This window comes from Plecotus auritus (assembly GCF_963455305.1).
Source record: "Plecotus auritus genome assembly, chromosome: 2".
NCBI classification, from domain to species: Eukaryota; Metazoa; Chordata; class Mammalia; order Chiroptera; family Vespertilionidae; genus Plecotus; species Plecotus auritus.
In genome coordinates, this window is record NC_137771.1 from 65,893,975 (window position 1) to 65,913,023 (window position 19,049).

The 19,049-nt window shown below is 39.9% G+C and overlaps 1 protein-coding gene across 2 annotated transcripts in view; it reads right to left on the reverse strand.

Moving 5' to 3' along the window:
- The window catches only part of ZNHIT6 (zinc finger HIT-type containing 6), a 60,350-nt gene that overhangs the window by 24,914 nt on the left and 16,387 nt on the right, over positions 1-19,049 (reverse strand). For both annotated transcript variants that reach the window (XR_013959842.1, XM_080654358.1), the window contains exon 6: positions 1,850-1,918. Coding sequence is in view for 1 of the 2 variants with exons in the window: in XM_080654358.1 (XP_080510484.1) it covers positions 1,850-1,918 (69 nt within the window). In the remaining variant the exon portion in view is untranslated. The remainder of the gene's footprint in view (positions 1-1,849; positions 1,919-19,049) is intronic.

Consider the following 19,049-nt stretch of genomic DNA (forward strand, 5'->3'; position numbering starts at 1 on the left):
CATCCCGGGCAGGGAATGGGAGGAGCAGGATGGCGGCGGGGAGGCTGGGGAAGGGGAAATAGCAAATACCTGGCCGGGGCTGAGCCCTGGGCTGGGAGTTAACGCCCCTCTGAACGGAAGCTTTAACAAGGGAGGAGGGAGGGAAGAACTTTATAAAGGAGTCAGTAGAGAGCAGAGTAAAAGAAAGAAGAGGATGTATGAGTGAACTGTAGGAGCTATAATGAAAATCAAGTATAGTTGTGTACTGGGGACAGATTTTAAAAGTAGGAGTCAGAAAAGAAAAAAGATAAATGATAGTGAATAATTAGGCAGGTAGATAGCTGATATTAAAACAGTGGAAGTAAGTAGAGAAGAATATACGGGAAAGGTAGGATGAGAGAGAAAGAAGGAGGGAAGGAAAGTTTTAAAGGGGAGCCAGTAGAGCTTAAAAGGAGAATGGAAAGAAGGAAGAAATGGGGAAGGGAGCAAAGCAGGTCCAAGGGAGGAAGTGAAGAAAAAAATTAAGGTGGGAAGGAAGGAAAGGGGGAGGTAGGGCAGGGGTAAAGATAAAGGAAAGAAGGAATGTGGGGAGGGAGGGTAGGAGAAAGATGGGAAGAAGGATGATGGAACAGAAGTAGGAAATAAGGAGGAAAGAAAAGTTTATAAATGATGAGTCAGTAAGAAAAAGTGTTACATAAAGGAGAGAGAAAAATTGTGTGAGAGGGAGAAGCCAATAAGGAAGTCAAATACAATTGTGTGTGAAGGGGATAAGATTTAAAAAAAAAGTCAATAGGGGAAACCAGGCCAACAGGGGAGGTCAGTTAGGGGTGACCAGGCCGGCAGGGGAGGGCAGTTAGAGGGATCAGGCAGGCAGGTAGAATGGTTAGGGCAGACAGGCAGGTGAGTTGTTAGAAGCCAGAGTTCCCGGACATTTCCCGAGGGCTCCCGGATTGGAGAGGGTGCAGGTTGGGCTGAGGGACCCACCTCCCCCCGTGCACGAATTTCGTGCACCGGGCCTCCAGTATTCTTATATACTATTATGATAAATAGTTCTATCTGAAAAATTTGTCTTTTCACTGTCTCTCATTTGGTATGCACCTTCAAATAAAGTTTTTCAACTAAAATCTATGACAATGACAGGAAGGGGCACTATCCTATATAATAAAGACAGAATATGCAAATTGACCACCACCCCGTGACAAATATGGCGGTGGCTGGGCCAGGACGCTTGCATTCCACCCCACCCCAGCTGCTCCGGGCCTCTGGGCAGTGCATGCGTGCAGGCGTGCAGGCGCAGAGCAGCTGGGGTGGGGCGGGACGCCTGCTATGAGGGGGACGCAGGGGATGGAGGGAGCTACAGGAGGGCGGCAGGGCTGGAGCGAAGGCGGAAGGCGGCGGCCAGAGTGAGGCCCGGGTCCCAGGTGTCTGAGGGAAGCCAGTGCCAGCAGCCAGGGGAAGAAAGGCCTATTCTTGCACGAATCTTCGTGCATCGGGCCTCTAGTCTATTATATTTAGATATATGCTACATATTAATTAAAAAGCAACTTTAAAATTTTCATAACCCAAGGAGTCAAATTGTATACAACCATTAAAACTTTTAAATGATACTTGAAAATGTTCACAATATGGAAAAAGGATAAAAACTACTTATGTAACTTAATTCCAATTATGAGTATACATATGTACATTTCTAAAATAATGTATTTTCTGCAGACACACATTACTAATAGTAGTATAGTAATCCCTGCTGATGTTTGCATTTCATTGTATCAATACATCACAACTTACTTATCCATTCTACCACTAACACACATTTATTAACATCACATTTAAGTTAACAAGTTCTTAATAGATAGTGGTGATACTATACCTTTTTTCTATGTACACAGCTTGACTCTGAGGAAACTGGAGCTTCACATGCCAACAAAACTGTTGTTTTCTAAGAGAGAAAATAATCATGTGAGGTTCAAGATAGTCAATAAAAGTATGAACACAAATCAAACTTCCTAAATTTTTGTTTTCAGAGAATAATTATAAAAGTATTCTTAGATTTTAACGTGTATTTTGTACTAAGAGTTATTACTCTTTTCTAGGATTTTTAGAGGCTATGTTTTTCAAGCAATATACTTGCAAGAATTTTTAAGGAGAAAAAAAAATGAAGTCAAACAGTTCTAAATTCCAAGGAGTTCACATTCCCAAATTAAAAGGCAATTTCTCATAATTCAGGGGCATTTGAGATCAGTGTGCTACTACTTAAAGTTTACAAATAAAATTTCTTCATTGCTAAATACAATGAGCTGATGTCTCTGCCTGACTAGTCTGGAAATTAGGTGAATGAAGTATTGTCTGGTTGAGACCAGCTGGCCGCAGATACACTTAGGAGCCATGAGTATGTGCATTCAGTAGCAAAACAGCAGACAAGTCGGTTGCTAAGCAGAATGCACTCTAGGCTAGAGTTCCTGTGCTTTCAAGTCTAAACTTTGATACAGGATCAACGTTAATAACTAAATGTCTGATTTTAGAAAAATGACCATATGTTCTATTTAACATATCTAAATTTGGTGACACTAGACACCATTCCTTTAAAAAAAATATTTAACGCTGCTCAAAACATTAATCCATCACAGAACTTTAAGTATTTTCACTATATGATGGCTTTACACATTTTTTTCCTTGCTTGGAAGAAATTTCTAACAACCCACTTGCCAGTTAATGGCCAGCAGCATGCCAAAGCAATGGTCAGCATCTTCTACAAATCTATGCCTTAGCCACATGGCCCCCAAATCTAAAATAATTTTTGTTTAATACAATTTAGTAGAGTATCTCCCACCAAAAATTTATATGATTTAGTTCAGGGGTGGGGAACCTTTTTTTTGCCAAGGGCCATCTGGATATTTATAACATCATTCATAGGCCATACAAAATTATCAACTTAAAAATGAGCCTGCTATAATTGGTTAAACATTTAATAAACTCACCCCTAATGCTTTTCCAGGGCCAGACCAAATGATTTTGTGGGCCTTATATAGCCCGCAGGCTGGAGGTCCCCCACCCTTGATTAGTCAAACTTTTTTAAAAGATAATGACTATAAAATCAAGTAAAAATCCTTCTCCTAGGGTAATTTATCACAGATCTGTTTATGGAAGTTTTCTTTAATAAAAGAACAGATTTTGGCACTAGCTAGGAAAAAATATGCTTGATTATGCTTATATCGATAGTGCCATTTATCATATAACAAACAATCATGTTTAATATTGTTTTGATAGAACAAAGTTGTATAGCACCCTTTACTAATTTAAAGGCCAGATGTCTAATATCTCAGAGGAAAAAAACCTATAAATTCTGATTGCAGATACAGCAGTTACTGGTTTCAAATAAATAATTCTTCCCCCCAAAAATACCTTGCAATGTTTGTTACCTGTGAAACTGGCATAGTACAATATCACCATCAAGACGCTGAGAGTTACCACATTTCTCTCATCGTAAGAAATAAAGTGGTATTTTAATCTTAATGCGTAAGAGTTTCTTTCTAAACATATTTGTTTTTCATGTTAAGTTACAGGGGGGAAAATTATGAACTTGTCATCTTACGGAATTATCCTCCTATCTAATAAAAGAGTAATATGCAAATTAGCCATCACTCCACTACACCCACAAGCCAGTCAGGAGCGAGTATGCAAATTAACCCAAACCAAGATGGCGGTTAATTTGCATATCCAGGAATAGAGCAAAGACTGAAGACAGCGTAGAAGGAAGCCAAGCGTTGCAGAAGGGAGCGAAGCTGCGGAGAAGCAAGCAAGTGGGGCTGCGGAGAAGGGAGGTAAGCAGACGGGGTGGTGGAGAAGGGAGGGAGGCGGGGCGGGGGAGAAGGGAGACAAGCAGACAGCTGCAGGAAGTCCTATTGCAGGAATCTTCCTGCAACGGGCCTCTAGTAAATCATAATCACCCCAAGTATTGCTTGAGTAATTTCAAGAACCATTTACCTTTCTTAACATTAAGTAGACCCTAAATACCTTCAGAAAGTACTCAACATTCCAAAAACAAGAGAACAACCCTTGGAAATAATTTTGTTTGCTGTAGTTAACTACTTGTGGTTACAAGGAAGTCAGTCATTACTGTGTAATTATATCTACACTAGAGACCCGGTGCACGAATTAGTGCATGGGTGGGGTCCCTCGGCCTGGCCTGCGATCAGGGCCAACTGGGGCAGTCTGGCCCAGTCCCACTCGGGGCCGGCCATTGGGAAGGATCACGTGAGGTTGGCTGTGGGAGCATACTGACCACCAGGGGGCAGCTCCTGCATTGAGCATCTGCCCCCTGGTGGTCAGTGCACATCATGGCAACTGGTCATAATGGTCGCTTAGGCTTTTATATATATATAGACTAGAGGCCCAGTGCACTAAACTCGTGCATTCGGGGGGAGGGGTCCTTCAGCCCGGCCTGCGCCCTCTCCCAGTCCGGGAGCCTCGCGATTGATCGCCCCGCAGAAGAAGGCCCCGCCCACCACTGCAGGCTGGGTAGCCTGGGCCTCCCTCTTTGGGGCGATCCTGGAGCGCTCCAGCCAGTGGCCTGGGCCTCCCTCTGCGGGGTGATCATGGGGCGATGGTGGGGCCCCCCGACCAACTGCATCGCACCAGCATTGGCGGCGGCAGTCAGTACTGGGTCGCCGCGGCGCACGTGACCCAGGAGGGACCAAGAGGTCAGCCGTTCAGCCCACTCGCCAGTCCCCACCCACTCGAGCCTGCTGTGCACGCAGCCTGGCATTTGGTCCTCTGTTCGGTCGTTTTGGACGTTACAAACCCTGGCTCTTTATATATTAGGATTGCTAAATTATGACTAGAGGTTATTGATATGGCTGGTGATTCTTTGTACTGTTCCTTAACCCAATTTCCTTCTTATCATCAGAGGTAACTATCTTGAGGTTGGGTGTGTATTCTTGTCATTTTTGGTTTTATATCTATATCTATCTGTAAACAGTATAATATTTTGTGTGACATTAACATTTATTTTAATGTTATCATACTCTAAATATCCCATGCCTTGTTTTCATTTTTATTATGGATTTAGAGGTTTATTTATGAAAAATATACATTAGTTCATTAATTTTAACTGTTTGTAAAGTATCCCATTGTGTGAAGAATGTCAAATCTATTTATCCATTCTCTACTGATAGATATTATGACTACTTCCAATTTATTACCACTTGTTCTTTCAAATTAAATCATAGTAAAGAAAAAAATAAAAGAATATCCCCAGGGATCAGGCTATCATTTACCTCAACTGGTATACAGAACTAAATGTTAATTTTTTTAGTCTATGGTAATAGTATAAGAGGCATTTTAAGAGCAGTAATTCAGAACCCAGTGTGTGTGTTTGTGTGTGTGTGTGTGTGTGTGTGTGTTTTGGGGAGGGGGGTAGTAATTCCTAGTAAAAGATTTAAGTGAAGGAATGGGCAAAGAGAGGTTAAAGAGTGTTACATAGAACTCCTAAAATGAGCAAGTTAATTATCTCTAAACTAGTTTCCAATTCTTTGGTGTTCCTGAAATTGATGTAATCTGACATGGCCAATCAAATCTCTTCCTAAGTCTCAAAAAATTAAGTTTGTTTCCCATATTTCATTATTATATACTATAATATATATAAAAAAAAACATAACGAAAATCCCAAACTATGAATAATGTCTTCTAAAAGAAAATACTTTGTAAAAAAAATTAAGGTTAATGCTTCAGTATCTTTGGGCATATGTGAAATTGTTTTCTGTATTTTGCATTATTTTGTAAAGACAGATTCCAAAAAGCAGAATCATTAGAATAGAGCAGAGTTTTTTCAACCTTGGCAGTGCTGACATTTTGGACCAGATAATTCTTCTTGTGGAGGTGGGCAATACACACGATGTTTAGCAGCATCCCAGGTCTCTACCCAAGAGATGACACTGTCAATACCCACTCTCCCAGCTGTGACACATAAAAATGCTCCCAAATATTGCAAATATCCTCTGCGAGGCAAAATCATCACTGTTTGAGGACCTCAGAGACAGAAGTTTAAACATTTACTATTACTCCTAATGCATTAGAACTATTCTTTTCTAAATTCGGCAAAATGCCTGCCACTATAATAATGTCATTGTGTCCTTGCAATATTTACCAATATTCTCAATAATAAAAATACTGAAGGGGAGGGGTGAAAAAAGTGAAGGAATTAAGAAAAAAAACACCACAAAAAACCTCAAACCTCATAGACAACATTATGGTCATTACAACAGGGAAATGGGTGAGGGAGGCAGGATTGGATAAAGGGGAATAAATAGTGATGGAAAGAGACATGACTTGGGTTGGTGAACACAATACAGATGATGTATTATAGAATTGTAAGTTATGTAGGTTTAATTGTAATATAATTTAAATCTATGTAATTTTATTAACGAATGTAATCCCAATCAATTAAATAATAATACTGTACTCCAAGGCATATGTTTAGAGTTTGATAATTACTGGTGAAATAATTGTGGCTGTTATTAAACCTAATGTTGCCTCCTGGACAACCTGACAAAGTAACAGAAACACTGAGTCCCATGAAACTGAAGTAACCATTCATGCATAGCAAGCTTTTTCTCTTCCTCCTCAAATATCAAAACACACACACATCATGCATTCTCAACGGGGATAGCAAACTGGTTCCTGGGAGGGTAAAAATAATCCTAGATATTATAATGGTTTGTGGGCTCCCAAAGGGCCACTGTATATTAACACAGTATAATCGTGGTAACACTTAGATGATACATGTATCATATGAGGAAAATAAATATTATTTTTATGTAGTTGGTTTTAGAGAGAAGAAAGCCACTCCTCTAAGGTCATTATTCAGCTTAAAAGTGACAGTATAATCTACTCTACCATTAGGAACTTACCAGAATTGAAAATTCAACAACAAACCATGTATTTTTCTGTATTAATTCAAAAGTATTTCAATTATATTTTATTTTTAAAATTTGCCTTAATACTTTAAAATCCTCTTAAAGAGTTATAGTTATACTAGCAATCCCATACCACCATCCTCTTTCCTAATCCATCACCATACTTTGATAAATGGACCCACCCCCATCTCCAGAGGTATCCACTTACTGGTTGGCTTAAGAAAATCATTATCTTATATTCTCCTGGAGAAAATGGCTCAGGATTGGGCAGATGGCCTAAGTCAGTGGTCGGCAAACTGCGGCTCGCGAGCCACATGCGGCTCATGAGCCGCAGTTTGCCTCTCTGTTGACTAATGAGTTGTCCACCACTGACCTAGACTCTTGATTCCAATAATTACAGGCTGCTGTTGTCCCTTGTGATTAAGCCCTAGGTGGTCCAATCATAATGAATTTTAGGTTTCTTGTTCAGTATGCTGGGAGAGAAGAACTCTTGGATATTTACTGTAATCCAAACTGTTACTGCGAGCATCCTGTGACCATAATGATATAGCTGACACCACAGAGGAGACTATGGAGAATCAGCAATAAACTGGGTCCCTGATAATATACTTGAGTCGCAATATCTATTAAACCTGAAGTCCATCCTACTTCTGGACATTCAATTATGAGAGCCAATAATACACACTTTTTATAGCTCAAACCAGTCTGAATTAGGTATTTTATTTCATGCAACAGAAAGCATCCTGATACAAAGGATTAAAGTGTTCTTCTTTCTAGATTTCATCTTTCATTTCTAAGCAACAGAAAAAAGAAGATAGACTAATCCAGGCGTCCTCAAACTACGGCCCGCGGGCCACATGTGGCCCGCCGAGGACATTTATCCGGCCCGCCGGGTGCCGCTGCCTGTCCTGCTTAGCAGCCGACTCGTCCCGGGCCCGCAATGCGCATAGGAATTTGTTCATAGTTTTTTTTTAAAAACTATAGTCCGGCCCTCCAATGGTCTGAGGGACAGTGAACTGGCCCCCTGTTTAAAAAGTCTGAGGACCCCTGGCACTAATCTGTAAATTGCCAACTATTATAAAACTTGGAAGCAGCAAATAACACATGAAGCAATTTCAGGAAAAAATGTGTATCGGCTGTAAAATCGTATGTATGAGTGAGAGAGTGGGAAGGAGGGAGGGGGAGAGAGAGACACACACACACTAATTGGTTGCCTCCCGCACCACCTCCACCACCCCCCCCCCCGCCCCGCCTCCCTGCTGTGGGGCCGTTGATCAAATCTGCAAACCAGGTACATGCCCTTGACCAGGAATTAAACCCAAGACCCTTTGGTGCAGGGGCCAACACTCTAACCACTTAACCACAGTATATTTTAATTTAAAGCAGAAAGAAAATCTACCAAATTTTGAAACCTTCAAGAAAAAAACATACAAAATGATCTATGTAATCCTTTACTCACAGGCATTTTATCTTTTTTAATGTATTTCAAGATCAAAATTTAAAGTTTCAAAAATAAAAAAAAAACTAGTCCTCATAAAATAATCCATCTATTTTCTTAGAGCTGGTACTATAATAAGTGTTTTTGAAAGACTGAATACAAATGATCTGTGTAGTTATTTAGCATGGATTAAAATTACTGGAATTGAGGAGAATGAAAACCAAAATTTTATGTCTCACATCATTATAAAAATACTTTGAAAAGTTCCAATTATATATTACATTTTGCTTTTAAAAAAATTAGTTTCACCACTAGATAATAATAATAGGAAACAGGTTAAGTATGTGGTATTGGCTTTAGTAGACTGTATATTAAGAAAATGGATGTAGTAGGGGAAGATCAAAATAAAAAAGAACATTTTGCTTCAAATAACTAATAAATACTTGAGCACTTAACAAAGCAAAGCAGTTCTCAACTGGAAGTGGTACCAACCTGGGATGTGGGGGCATTTGGAAATGGCTGGGTAGTTTTGACTGTTCCAACACTGGGGAATACTTTAGACATTTATTTAGTGGGCAGGGACCAGAAATGCTAACCTTCCTGTACTGCATGGGAAAGTCCCACACAACAAAAATTGTCCTGTTGAAAATGCCAGTAGAGCCCCTGCTAAGAAACACTAGAATGCAGAAGGGAGAGCCGATATATGCATACCAAAATCTGAATACCAGCACTAAATACTGGCATCTGTTTCATATTAACTGTGGAGAAAATATGTACTATAGGAATTCTGGCAAAGGAGAAATAATGGAGAAGATGAGTTATTTTCACAGATGGCTAAGAAACAGGAAAGGGGAAGACATTCTAGGATTAAGAATAGTGACCAGCCTGGGTACATTTAGTTGAATCCATTAGGGAATTAGGTGGGGACTATGAAGATCCATATTTATTATGGATCCTCATAGAATAGGAAACTTTTCTAATCAGAGTATGGCTGCAGCTAAACTCTCTGGCATGGCATATAAGGTCCCGAAAGGCCCAGCGCCATTCCCTACCACTTAAGCAACTCCCACTCAAGTTTCTAGACACACCAAACTACTTACATTGTCTTACATTTTCTACTCTATCTTTTACATCTGTTATTCTCAGAAGATCATCCTTCCTTTCTGTCTGGATAAAAACCTTGACTCAAAAGCTCCTCCTGTCCTTCAAATATCTGCTTGAATTCTATTTTCTCTGGCAGGGCGGGTGGGGGGGGGGGGCGGGATCGTCTTTCCAGTCCCCAGCTCTCAATGAATAGCACTTCTCTGAGGCGGGGCAGTGAGCCTCCTTTATGCTCCCACAGCACTCCAGGAGTACCCCTCAGAGCAGTGCTCTGTTGACTAATGAGTTTGCCAACCACTGTCATATACTACCCTTTACCTCTTTGCACACGATATGCCACAATTGCCTAATCCTCACAGCTTCCAACTACACGGTAACAATTAGTCTAGTCCAGTGGTCGGCAAACTCATTAGTCAACAGAGCGGCAAACCGTGGCTCACGAGCTTGCATGTGGTTCGCGAGCCGCAGTTTGCTGACCACTGCCTCAGAGGATTTACTATGTCAGAGCAGTGGCTACACGATGTGTGTTTGCTGACTTGTCTTCCACTGAATGACCTACTTGAGGAAAAGGACAGTGACTTACTGGCACATAAGTGGTTTTCAGGTAAAGGTAAACAGTAAATCCATCTTGTACTTTTTAAAAAAAAATTAAAGACAATTTTTTAGACCACTTTTAGAGTCACAGCAAAATCAAAAGGAAGATACAGAGATTTCCCATATAGCCTCTGTCCTCACAAATGCATATCCTCATCTAGTGCTTTTTAAAAATAAGGATGTCTAAGCTCTACCCTTGGCTCAATGAATTAGCAATTCTGTTGGTCAGTACAGGTTTATCTGCATTTTGAAATTATGACAGGCATTATAGATTGAAAACTGGCACTATTATTGTCCCCATCTTACTAAAACGGCAACAGGTACAGAGAAGTAACTTGCAAGAAAACTCCTTACACATAAAGATTACATTTTGTCATGTTTAATACAAAATTAACATTCAATAATTAACTATATTATCATTCCTCTTTTAAAAAGCAAATATACCAAGGATGAGTTATGTTATTTTGCTTAATGAGAAATACTTGAAACATTCTATTTCCAACTTTTTGAAAGTTAGCAATTTCAAGTGGGGTCAGGGATAAGAAATGGTAGTTAATTTTAGGCCAGGCAATGGGGTACAACACCTGAAAGCTTCAGATATCCCAAGGCCAGGAGATGAGATGACAAATTTCACCTACTGGCAATTCTGCCTATGGTCAGTGAGGTATCTCTGTGCTAATGACTCCTGTGGGCACAGAAGCATTAAAGGATTCTGAGCAGATGACCATCACCCTCCCTGGCAGCAGTGTGTAAGAGTGACTGAGATGAAGAGCTGCTGAAGGTAGGGAGAGTACTTAGAATTCCCCAATAGTCCAGTGAGAGACAAGCTGGGCTTGCATGGGAAAATATAGCAGATAACGAAAGGAACACATTCCAGAGGCATATCATGAAGGAGCAGGCTTGGTTGACTAGGGAAGGACTCCCCTAAGTGAATCAGTTTGGAACCCCAAGATGATCCAAAGAGTTTGGTTTTCCATTTCCATGAATGCTGGTTATCTGCTGTTGTGGAAAGGTACATTCTCTATGAAACTACATCATAGGAACTTCCTATGTCTACATGGCCTCAGTAAGGAAATGTATAATTGGGGAATCATTAGGTTTCTATTCTTTCACACTGTTTTTCTAAGTCTCTGCAGACACTCTGAAATTATTCCATCAAGTTCTATCAAAGCTGTTTTGGCAGAGAAACAGAAGAGCTAAACATTTTCAATCAGTTACCAAATTTGTACTAAGCACCTATTATGTAATCCTCCAAAGATCATTGCAAAATCAACAGTTCCCCCTCATGACCACAACTACTAAACCCATCATTTCATTTTCTGTTGCTCTCTTTTCTCTAGTCAGTTTGCAGAAAAGTACAAAACTATATATCTTATAAGACACCATGCAAAAAAAAAAAAAAAAAAAAAGTACTATGTATTACCAAACAATTGTTCAGGAAAAAAAGTCTTACTGCCTCTTGCAGAGGTAGATGGGTATATAAACTCAATATTACTAGAATGTTGTAATTTTATCCAAAGAACAAAAACTAATTTTTTAAATCCATAATAGGTTATTTCTTTACAAGAGAGACATCTAGTGGTTAGCTTCTAAAACAGGACTGGAGCTCAAATATTAATTCACACGTTTGTTTAATAATGGGCACATTTCTACTATCTTAATATGTAAATCTAAGAGAGATCCATACACAGAGAGCTAAAGATCCCTGGGCCAAAAGGAAGCTAAAATCTCAGTTCTAAGCTGACAGTGCTAAATGATTGGTAAGGAGGACTGGACTCTTAGAACTGAAGTGAGTTGGAGACAAAGTGGGGATTTGAGAAGAAGGTCAAAAGTTGGGTCCATTTCTGGGGAATGGGTGGTTAGCCCACACATGAGTCCAAACAGGGAGTTATGCTAAAGATATTACTGGGGAAGGGTCTCAGTGCAATTCTTTTTTCCAATTGATAAGCTGAAGTACATTCTCCACCTCACTGCTAACTCTTCAGACCCCAAAAGCCAGGGAAATAAAAGTAGGAACTTATATAACCAAATGAGACATGTTATCCAAGTACAATCATACAGTTTCCAGGTTTGATACCCATGGCTTCCTGTAGCAAAACACTAAAAAACAACTAAAAGAGGATCAGCCATGGGTATCATATGGAATTTCATGTAGTATCAGAGTACTTTTCAAAGGCTATATTTACAAGTCAAAATGTATAATGGTCTTGCCCACAGCTATCAATGTCTCTTTAAATTATTATTTTACTCAATTTATTTTTTAATATATTTTTATTGATTTCAGAGACAAAGGGAGAGGGAGAGAGAGAAACATCAATGATAATAGAGAATCACTGATTGGCTGCCTCCTGCATGCCCCCTACTTGGAATTGAGCCTGCAACCTGGGCATGTGCCTGACCGGGAATCAAACCATGACCTCCTGGTTCATAGGTCGACACTCAACCACTGACCCACAGTGGCCGGGCTAAATTATTATTTTTTAAAATTCATTTACTTATTCTTAAAATATCCTTTATATGCACCTGTTCTAAACATTCAAAAAGATACAAAAGGGTACATAATTCTCATCCCTGTCCATCTCTATTCAATTTCCTTCCCTTAAGATAATCACTGTTACCAGTTTATAATATAAGCACATATGTAAAAAAACCTTTATTTTCACACAATGGTAGCATACAATGAACATGGTCCTGCATCTACCTTTTTTCACTAAATATTTCTGGCAGTTAATCCACATTAGTACATTTAGAGCTGTTTCATTCTTTTTCCAGTGTACTATAATTTATTTAGGCAGTCCACTATTGATGAATATTTAGATTCATACTGCTGTTTTGCTATTTCAAACATTGTTGTACTGAGGTGATACAGGTACATGTATACATGAAATATATATAAAAATACATGCATATGTATCTTCATTTTCCATATATATGGTTGTATCTATCAGACAGATTCCAAGTAGACTTGCAGAATGAACAGTAATTATCATGCCTTCTGGATCCACCTCTTTCCCACTAATGACCTTACCTTTGTACTGGGGCCAGTGCTTATTTTAAACAATTAAGGCAGCATGGTAGAGAAGATAATTTGAAAACCCTCCCAAAAGCATATAGTAAGAAACCTTGGACAGAAATAGAACAAACATAGTGAGCTCATCATAAAGTAAGAAAAATCTTAGGGCCAAAAGGAAGCAGGATCTGAAAACCATAGTGGAATGCTTAAGATGGTCTGGAGGCCTTTGCCAATCTGGATAACCAAGAAGCTTGTGTTTCAACTGCTACTGGGTAACATGAGGCAAGACCCTGGGTCACATAAACTGGAGACCTCAAACTGAGATCACTGCATTAAATCAGTGAAAGGGTGAACCAGAAAAACATTGCCCACTAGCAAAGGGAGACAACAAGGAAACTTGTCCACCTCAGCTTGGACTCTAGGGAGAGAATAAAGCAAATGGGGTGGGGAGAACGGTTTCAATTGAGAATGCCTAATTATAGCTTTCTCAAATGGGTTTGAGGTTCAAATTATTACTAGTAGTACAGTCTGAGAAACTTCAGAATCAGAAATTAAAGAGGGTCCTACGTTGGTGCCACAGAGTATCTGACATAAGCAAATGCATACTATCTTCTATATAAACTTGAGTTCATAATTACATTGTAGAAAAAAAAGAAACACAATGAAACAAGCCATCATAATCAAGAATCTATAGAAACAGTAGGTAAATAGTAACAGCTTTCCAAGCACTTCAGATACTGGAATTAACTTACAAAGATAATAAGTGTCCTAAATTAGTGAACAAAGGGAAGCTTAAAACAAGAGAAAGGAATACGATTCTATCTAAAAGACCAAATAGATTTGGGAAAGAAACCGAACTTCTAGAAATAAAAAACATAACTGAAACAAACAAAACAACATGGGCTAAAGATTAATTAGACACAACTGAGGAGAGAATATAACTTGGATAATATAGCTGAATAAATTACCTAGAATGTAGCAAAGACAAATAAATAAGAGATTATGACAATTCACTTGAATTTTCCAGAACTGCAATACAAATCTCAAGGAAGATAAATAAAAAAGAAATCATATGAAGACACACATCATAGTGAAACTACAAAACTTCAAAGACAAAGATCTTAAAAGCAAACAAATAAAACACCTTTCTGGGGTGATAGCCCTATATTGATAGGTTATATGCATTTGTCAAAACCCAACTAATGTACACTTATAATTTGTACATTTCATTGCATGTGAATTTTACATCAATAAAAAAAGTGAGCTTTCTTTCAGACAATTGCCAGGGGTCCTCAAACTTTTTAAACAGGGGGCCAGTTCACTGTCCCTCAGACCATTGGAGGGCCAGACTATTGTTTAAAAAAAACACCTATGAACAAATTCCTATGCGCACTGCGGGCCCAGGACGAGTCGGCTGCCAAGCAGGACAGGCAGTGGCACCCGGCGGGCCGGATAAATGTCCTCGGCGGGCCACATGTGGCCCACGGGCCGTAGTTTGAGGACCCCTGGTAGCATATTTTTTTCACTGAATATACCATGGATGTCAGTCCATGACAGTACTTCTACATCCAACTCTGTTTTTACTTAATGGCTACACAGAATTCCAATGCACGGAGTTACCCTTATTAATTTAACTCAGTCCCATATTAATTGATACTTGAGTTTTTACACTATTAAAAACAATGCTGTGACAGATATATATGTACATGTGTCTCTATGAATTACACTAATATATTTGTGGGCTAAATTTCTTAAGTAGGCATATATAACATTTTGACAAATATTACTAAATTACCTTTTATACTATTTATTAATTTATACTCTCAAAAGTAGTGGAAGAGGAAAAAGCCTGGCTGACACATACCTTCATTATACATTATTAATATAGTAGAGGCCCAGTGCACGGATTCGTGTACAGGTGGGGTCCCTCAGCCTGGCCTGCAGGGATTGGGCTTAAACTGGTTCTCCAACATCCCCTGAGGGGTTCTGGATTGTGAGAGGGTGCAGGCAAGACTGAGGGACCCCACTGGCACACGATCGGGGCTGGAGAGGGACTGCGGGAGGGCTCCAGGACATGTCTGGCCTGTCTCACCTAGTCCCAATGGGCCAGACCTCAGCAGCAAGCTAACCTACCAGTCGGAGCGTCTGGCCCCTGGTGGTCAGTGTGCATCATAGCGACTGATCTAACGGTCTAACAGTTGGACACTTAGTATATTAGGCTTTTATTATATAGGATGCTTACAGCCACATATGTGTGTGTGTGTGTGTGTGTGTGTGTGTGCATTTATTCTTATCCTTTGCCCATTTTTTTTCTTTTTTTAAATGTGTGTGTGTGTGTATATAGACATATATATATAGATAGATAGATAGATAGATAGATAGATATAGATATCCTTAGTACTGCTGTGGAGGTGGGAGAGGTTCCTGCCACTGCCACTGCACTCGCCAGCCGTGAGCCCAGCTTCTGGCTGAGAGGCGCTCCCCCTGTGGGAGTGCACTGACCACCAGAGGGCAGCTCCTGCATTGAGCATCTGCCCTCTGGTGGTCAGTGTGCGTCATAGCGACCGGTCGTTCTGCTGTTCGGTTGATTTGCATATTAGCCTTTTATGCCTGCAGGATCGAGCTGAAACCTGCTCTCCAACATCCCCCGAGGGGTCCCAGATTGTGATAGGGTGCAGGCCAGGCCAAGGGATCCCACCAGTGCACAACTGGGGCTGGGAAGGGACACGGGAGGATGGCCAGCTGGGGAGGGACCGTGGGAGGGCTCCAGGGCATGTCTTGCTCAGTCCTGATCAGACGGACTCCAGCAGTAAGCTAACCTACCAGTTGGAGCATCTGCCCCCTGGTGGTCAGTGCACGTCATAGTGACTGGTCGACTGGTGTACTGTCTGTCCCCTGGTGGTCAGTGCACGTCATAGCGACTGGTTGACCACTTGACTGTCTGCCCCTTGGTGGTCAGTGAACGTCATAGCAAGCGGTTGAGCGGTCTTAGCATATCATTAGCATATTACGCTTTGATTGGATGACCGGACACTTAGCATATTAGGCTTTTATTATATAGAATTATTGATTCAGAGAGGAAGGGAGAGGGAGAGATAGAAACATCAATGGTGAGAGAGAATCACTGACCAGCTCCCGCCTGAGCCTGCAACCTGGGCATGTGCCCTTGACTGGAATTGAACCCGGGACCCTTCAGTCTGCAGTCTGATGCTCTATCCACTGAGCCAAACCAGCTAGGTTTTTATTGATTTCAGAAAGGAAGGGAGAGGAAGATAGAAACATCAATGATGAGAATCATTGATCAGCTGCTTCCTGCATGCCCACACTGGGGATTGAGCCCCCACCCCAGGCATGTGCCCTGACCAGGATTTGAACTGTGACCTCCTGGTTCATAGGTTGATGCTCAACGACTGAGCCACGTGGCCGGGCTCCTTTGCCCCTTTTCCTTATTAAGTTGCTAGGCTTTTTTCTTATTAATGCATAAGGATTTTTTGTCATATATGTTAAAGATTTCCTTTTTTTTTGTTCAGTTAGTCTTTTGACTTTATTTCTTTTTTGCCATACATTTTTTAAAAATTGTATGTAAATTTTGAGTGTTTTGTTTTTATTTTATTGTTTTAGATGGGATGTTTCATATCTTCAAGATTATGAACATATTCCACCATCTTAAAATTTTCATTTTAAGTTTTTGATCCACCTGGAAGTTCTAGTAAAAAAGCCAGCTTTTTCCCATCAAATGGTAAGCTAACAGTCCCAAACTCATTTATGGAATAAGTAATTATCTGTATTAACTTGAAATGCTATATTGACTATGTAATTGAGTACCAAATATCCGTGTTTATTTTCCACAATCTAAGATAACTGTAGATTCCTGTCAAAACTATTAAAATTTCATAAATTTTAATGAGTCCACCCTCATTACTCTTCTTTCTCTGTTTTTTCTTGGTCTTTTCCCATGTTTTTTCTTCAAAATGAACTTCAGTTATTTTATCATAAACCCTTTCCTTTTCAAAAAAAAAAAATCCCAAATCCAGAACAAAAGTCCCATTAGTATTCTGATTATGATCATATTAGATTTAAAGATCATTAATTTTAAAAATGAATGTTATTTCTAAAATATTGAACCTCCCAAAAACAATATGCTTTTCTCCATTTGTTAAAATATTTTAAGTCATTCATTCAGTAGACTTTCAGTTTTCTTCATAAATATCCTTCAACTTTCTTTCAACAGGTTTTGATTAGAGTCAGGTAAAAGTGAACATAAGGAATTACCTCTGAAAGAGTAACTATTTTATAGAAGTAGTTTGGGATCTGCTCCAAAATAAACAGGGAAGCCTTCTATTGGACACCATTTCCACATCAAGCTTTTCTTTTTAATAGAGAATGTCAGTCCGGCTTTGGCTCAATTCTTTTCTTTTTCTTTTCTTTTATTGATATCAAACAGAGGAAGAGAGAGATAGAAACATCGATTGGCTGCCTCCTGCACTCCCTCTACTAGGGATCGAGCCCAAAACCCGGGCATGTGCCCTGACTGGGAATTAAATGGGTGACCATCCCACTGAGCTACACAAGCTAGGCTCAATTATTCTTAACATAAGTATCCCTTAACTTTTTGTTGTTTGTGAAAGTTACCCACTCTGATGCTCCTACAAATCCATCAGTCTTCTAAAATTCAATGCTATTAAATACTACATTTTTTACCTCACAGACTGATTAGTGTTACATCCCACTTTGACTATAAAATGAAAATTACAGTTCCTATTTTTTAAAAAATTCACGTCACATAATTTTTTATGTGAATTTAGGAAATTCAGAGTGATACTGGTCCTAAACACCCGAGTTAGAATGAAACTATGTTCCTAAGGTATCTATTGTGTTTGCTGCTACATAATTTGCTGACAGTTCTACAGAGGTAATTAGTCACAATGACACATTAGTCACACTTAATATAGGGGTATTTAAATATTTTTAAAACCACTGACCTTTTGAAATAATTTCAGACTTCATAGAAAGCTACCCAAAGAAATCTTCACCCAGGTTGCTCAAAAGTTATTATTTGAATATTTGATTTTAAATAAGTTAAATATGAGTTTTTGACTATATTATAGTTCAAGCTGCTGAAACAAACTAAGGACCAAGTTAATACCTAGGGCAGCCATGGGCAAACTACGGCCCGCGGGCCGGATCCGGCCCGTTCGGTTGTTCTATCCAGCCCGCGGAGCCGAAAGAGCGGAGGGTTCTCTTGCTCTCCCCTCCGCTCCTTTACTTTGAATTTATATTAGTTCACACAAACACTCCATCCATGCTTTTGTTCCGGCCCTCCGGTCCAGTTTAAGAACCCATTGTGGCCCTCGAGTCAAAAAGTTTGCCCACCCCTGACCTAGGGAGTAATAATAATAATAATCTTAGAGTAGTACCAAAATCTGATATCAACAATTCCATAATTCCCAAATCTCAGAAACTCAAAGTTTTCTTCCCTTCCCCTTCCCTTTCTTTATCTCTTTCTTTCTTCCTTTTCCTCCCTCCCTTCTTCCCTCCCTCCCTCCCTTCCTTTCTTTTAAAAACATTTTTAATTAATTTCTACAGAGAGAGGAAGGGAGAGGAATAGAGAGATAGAAACATCAATGAGAGAGGAACATCATTGATTGGCTGCCTCCTGCATGCCCCACCGGGATTGAGCCTACAATCTAGGCACGCGCCCTGACCAGGAATCGAACTGGTAACCTCCTGGTTCCTGGGTTGATGCTCAACTGCTGAACCACACTAGCCCAGCTCAAAGTTTTTTCTTAACTCCTTGAGCACTAAAACGTGGCTGAATCCATTTATAGTCATTATTTACAGTATAATGTGAATAGTTGCAGGTTTCACTGCAGAAATAGTATTGTCTGATTATGCAATGCTGTCGCAGACCTCCTAGGAGTGAATATTATATAGTAAACTAGAGGCCCACTGCACGAAATCCGTGCACGGGAGGGGGGGTATTCCTCAGCCCGGCCTGCAACCGCTCCAA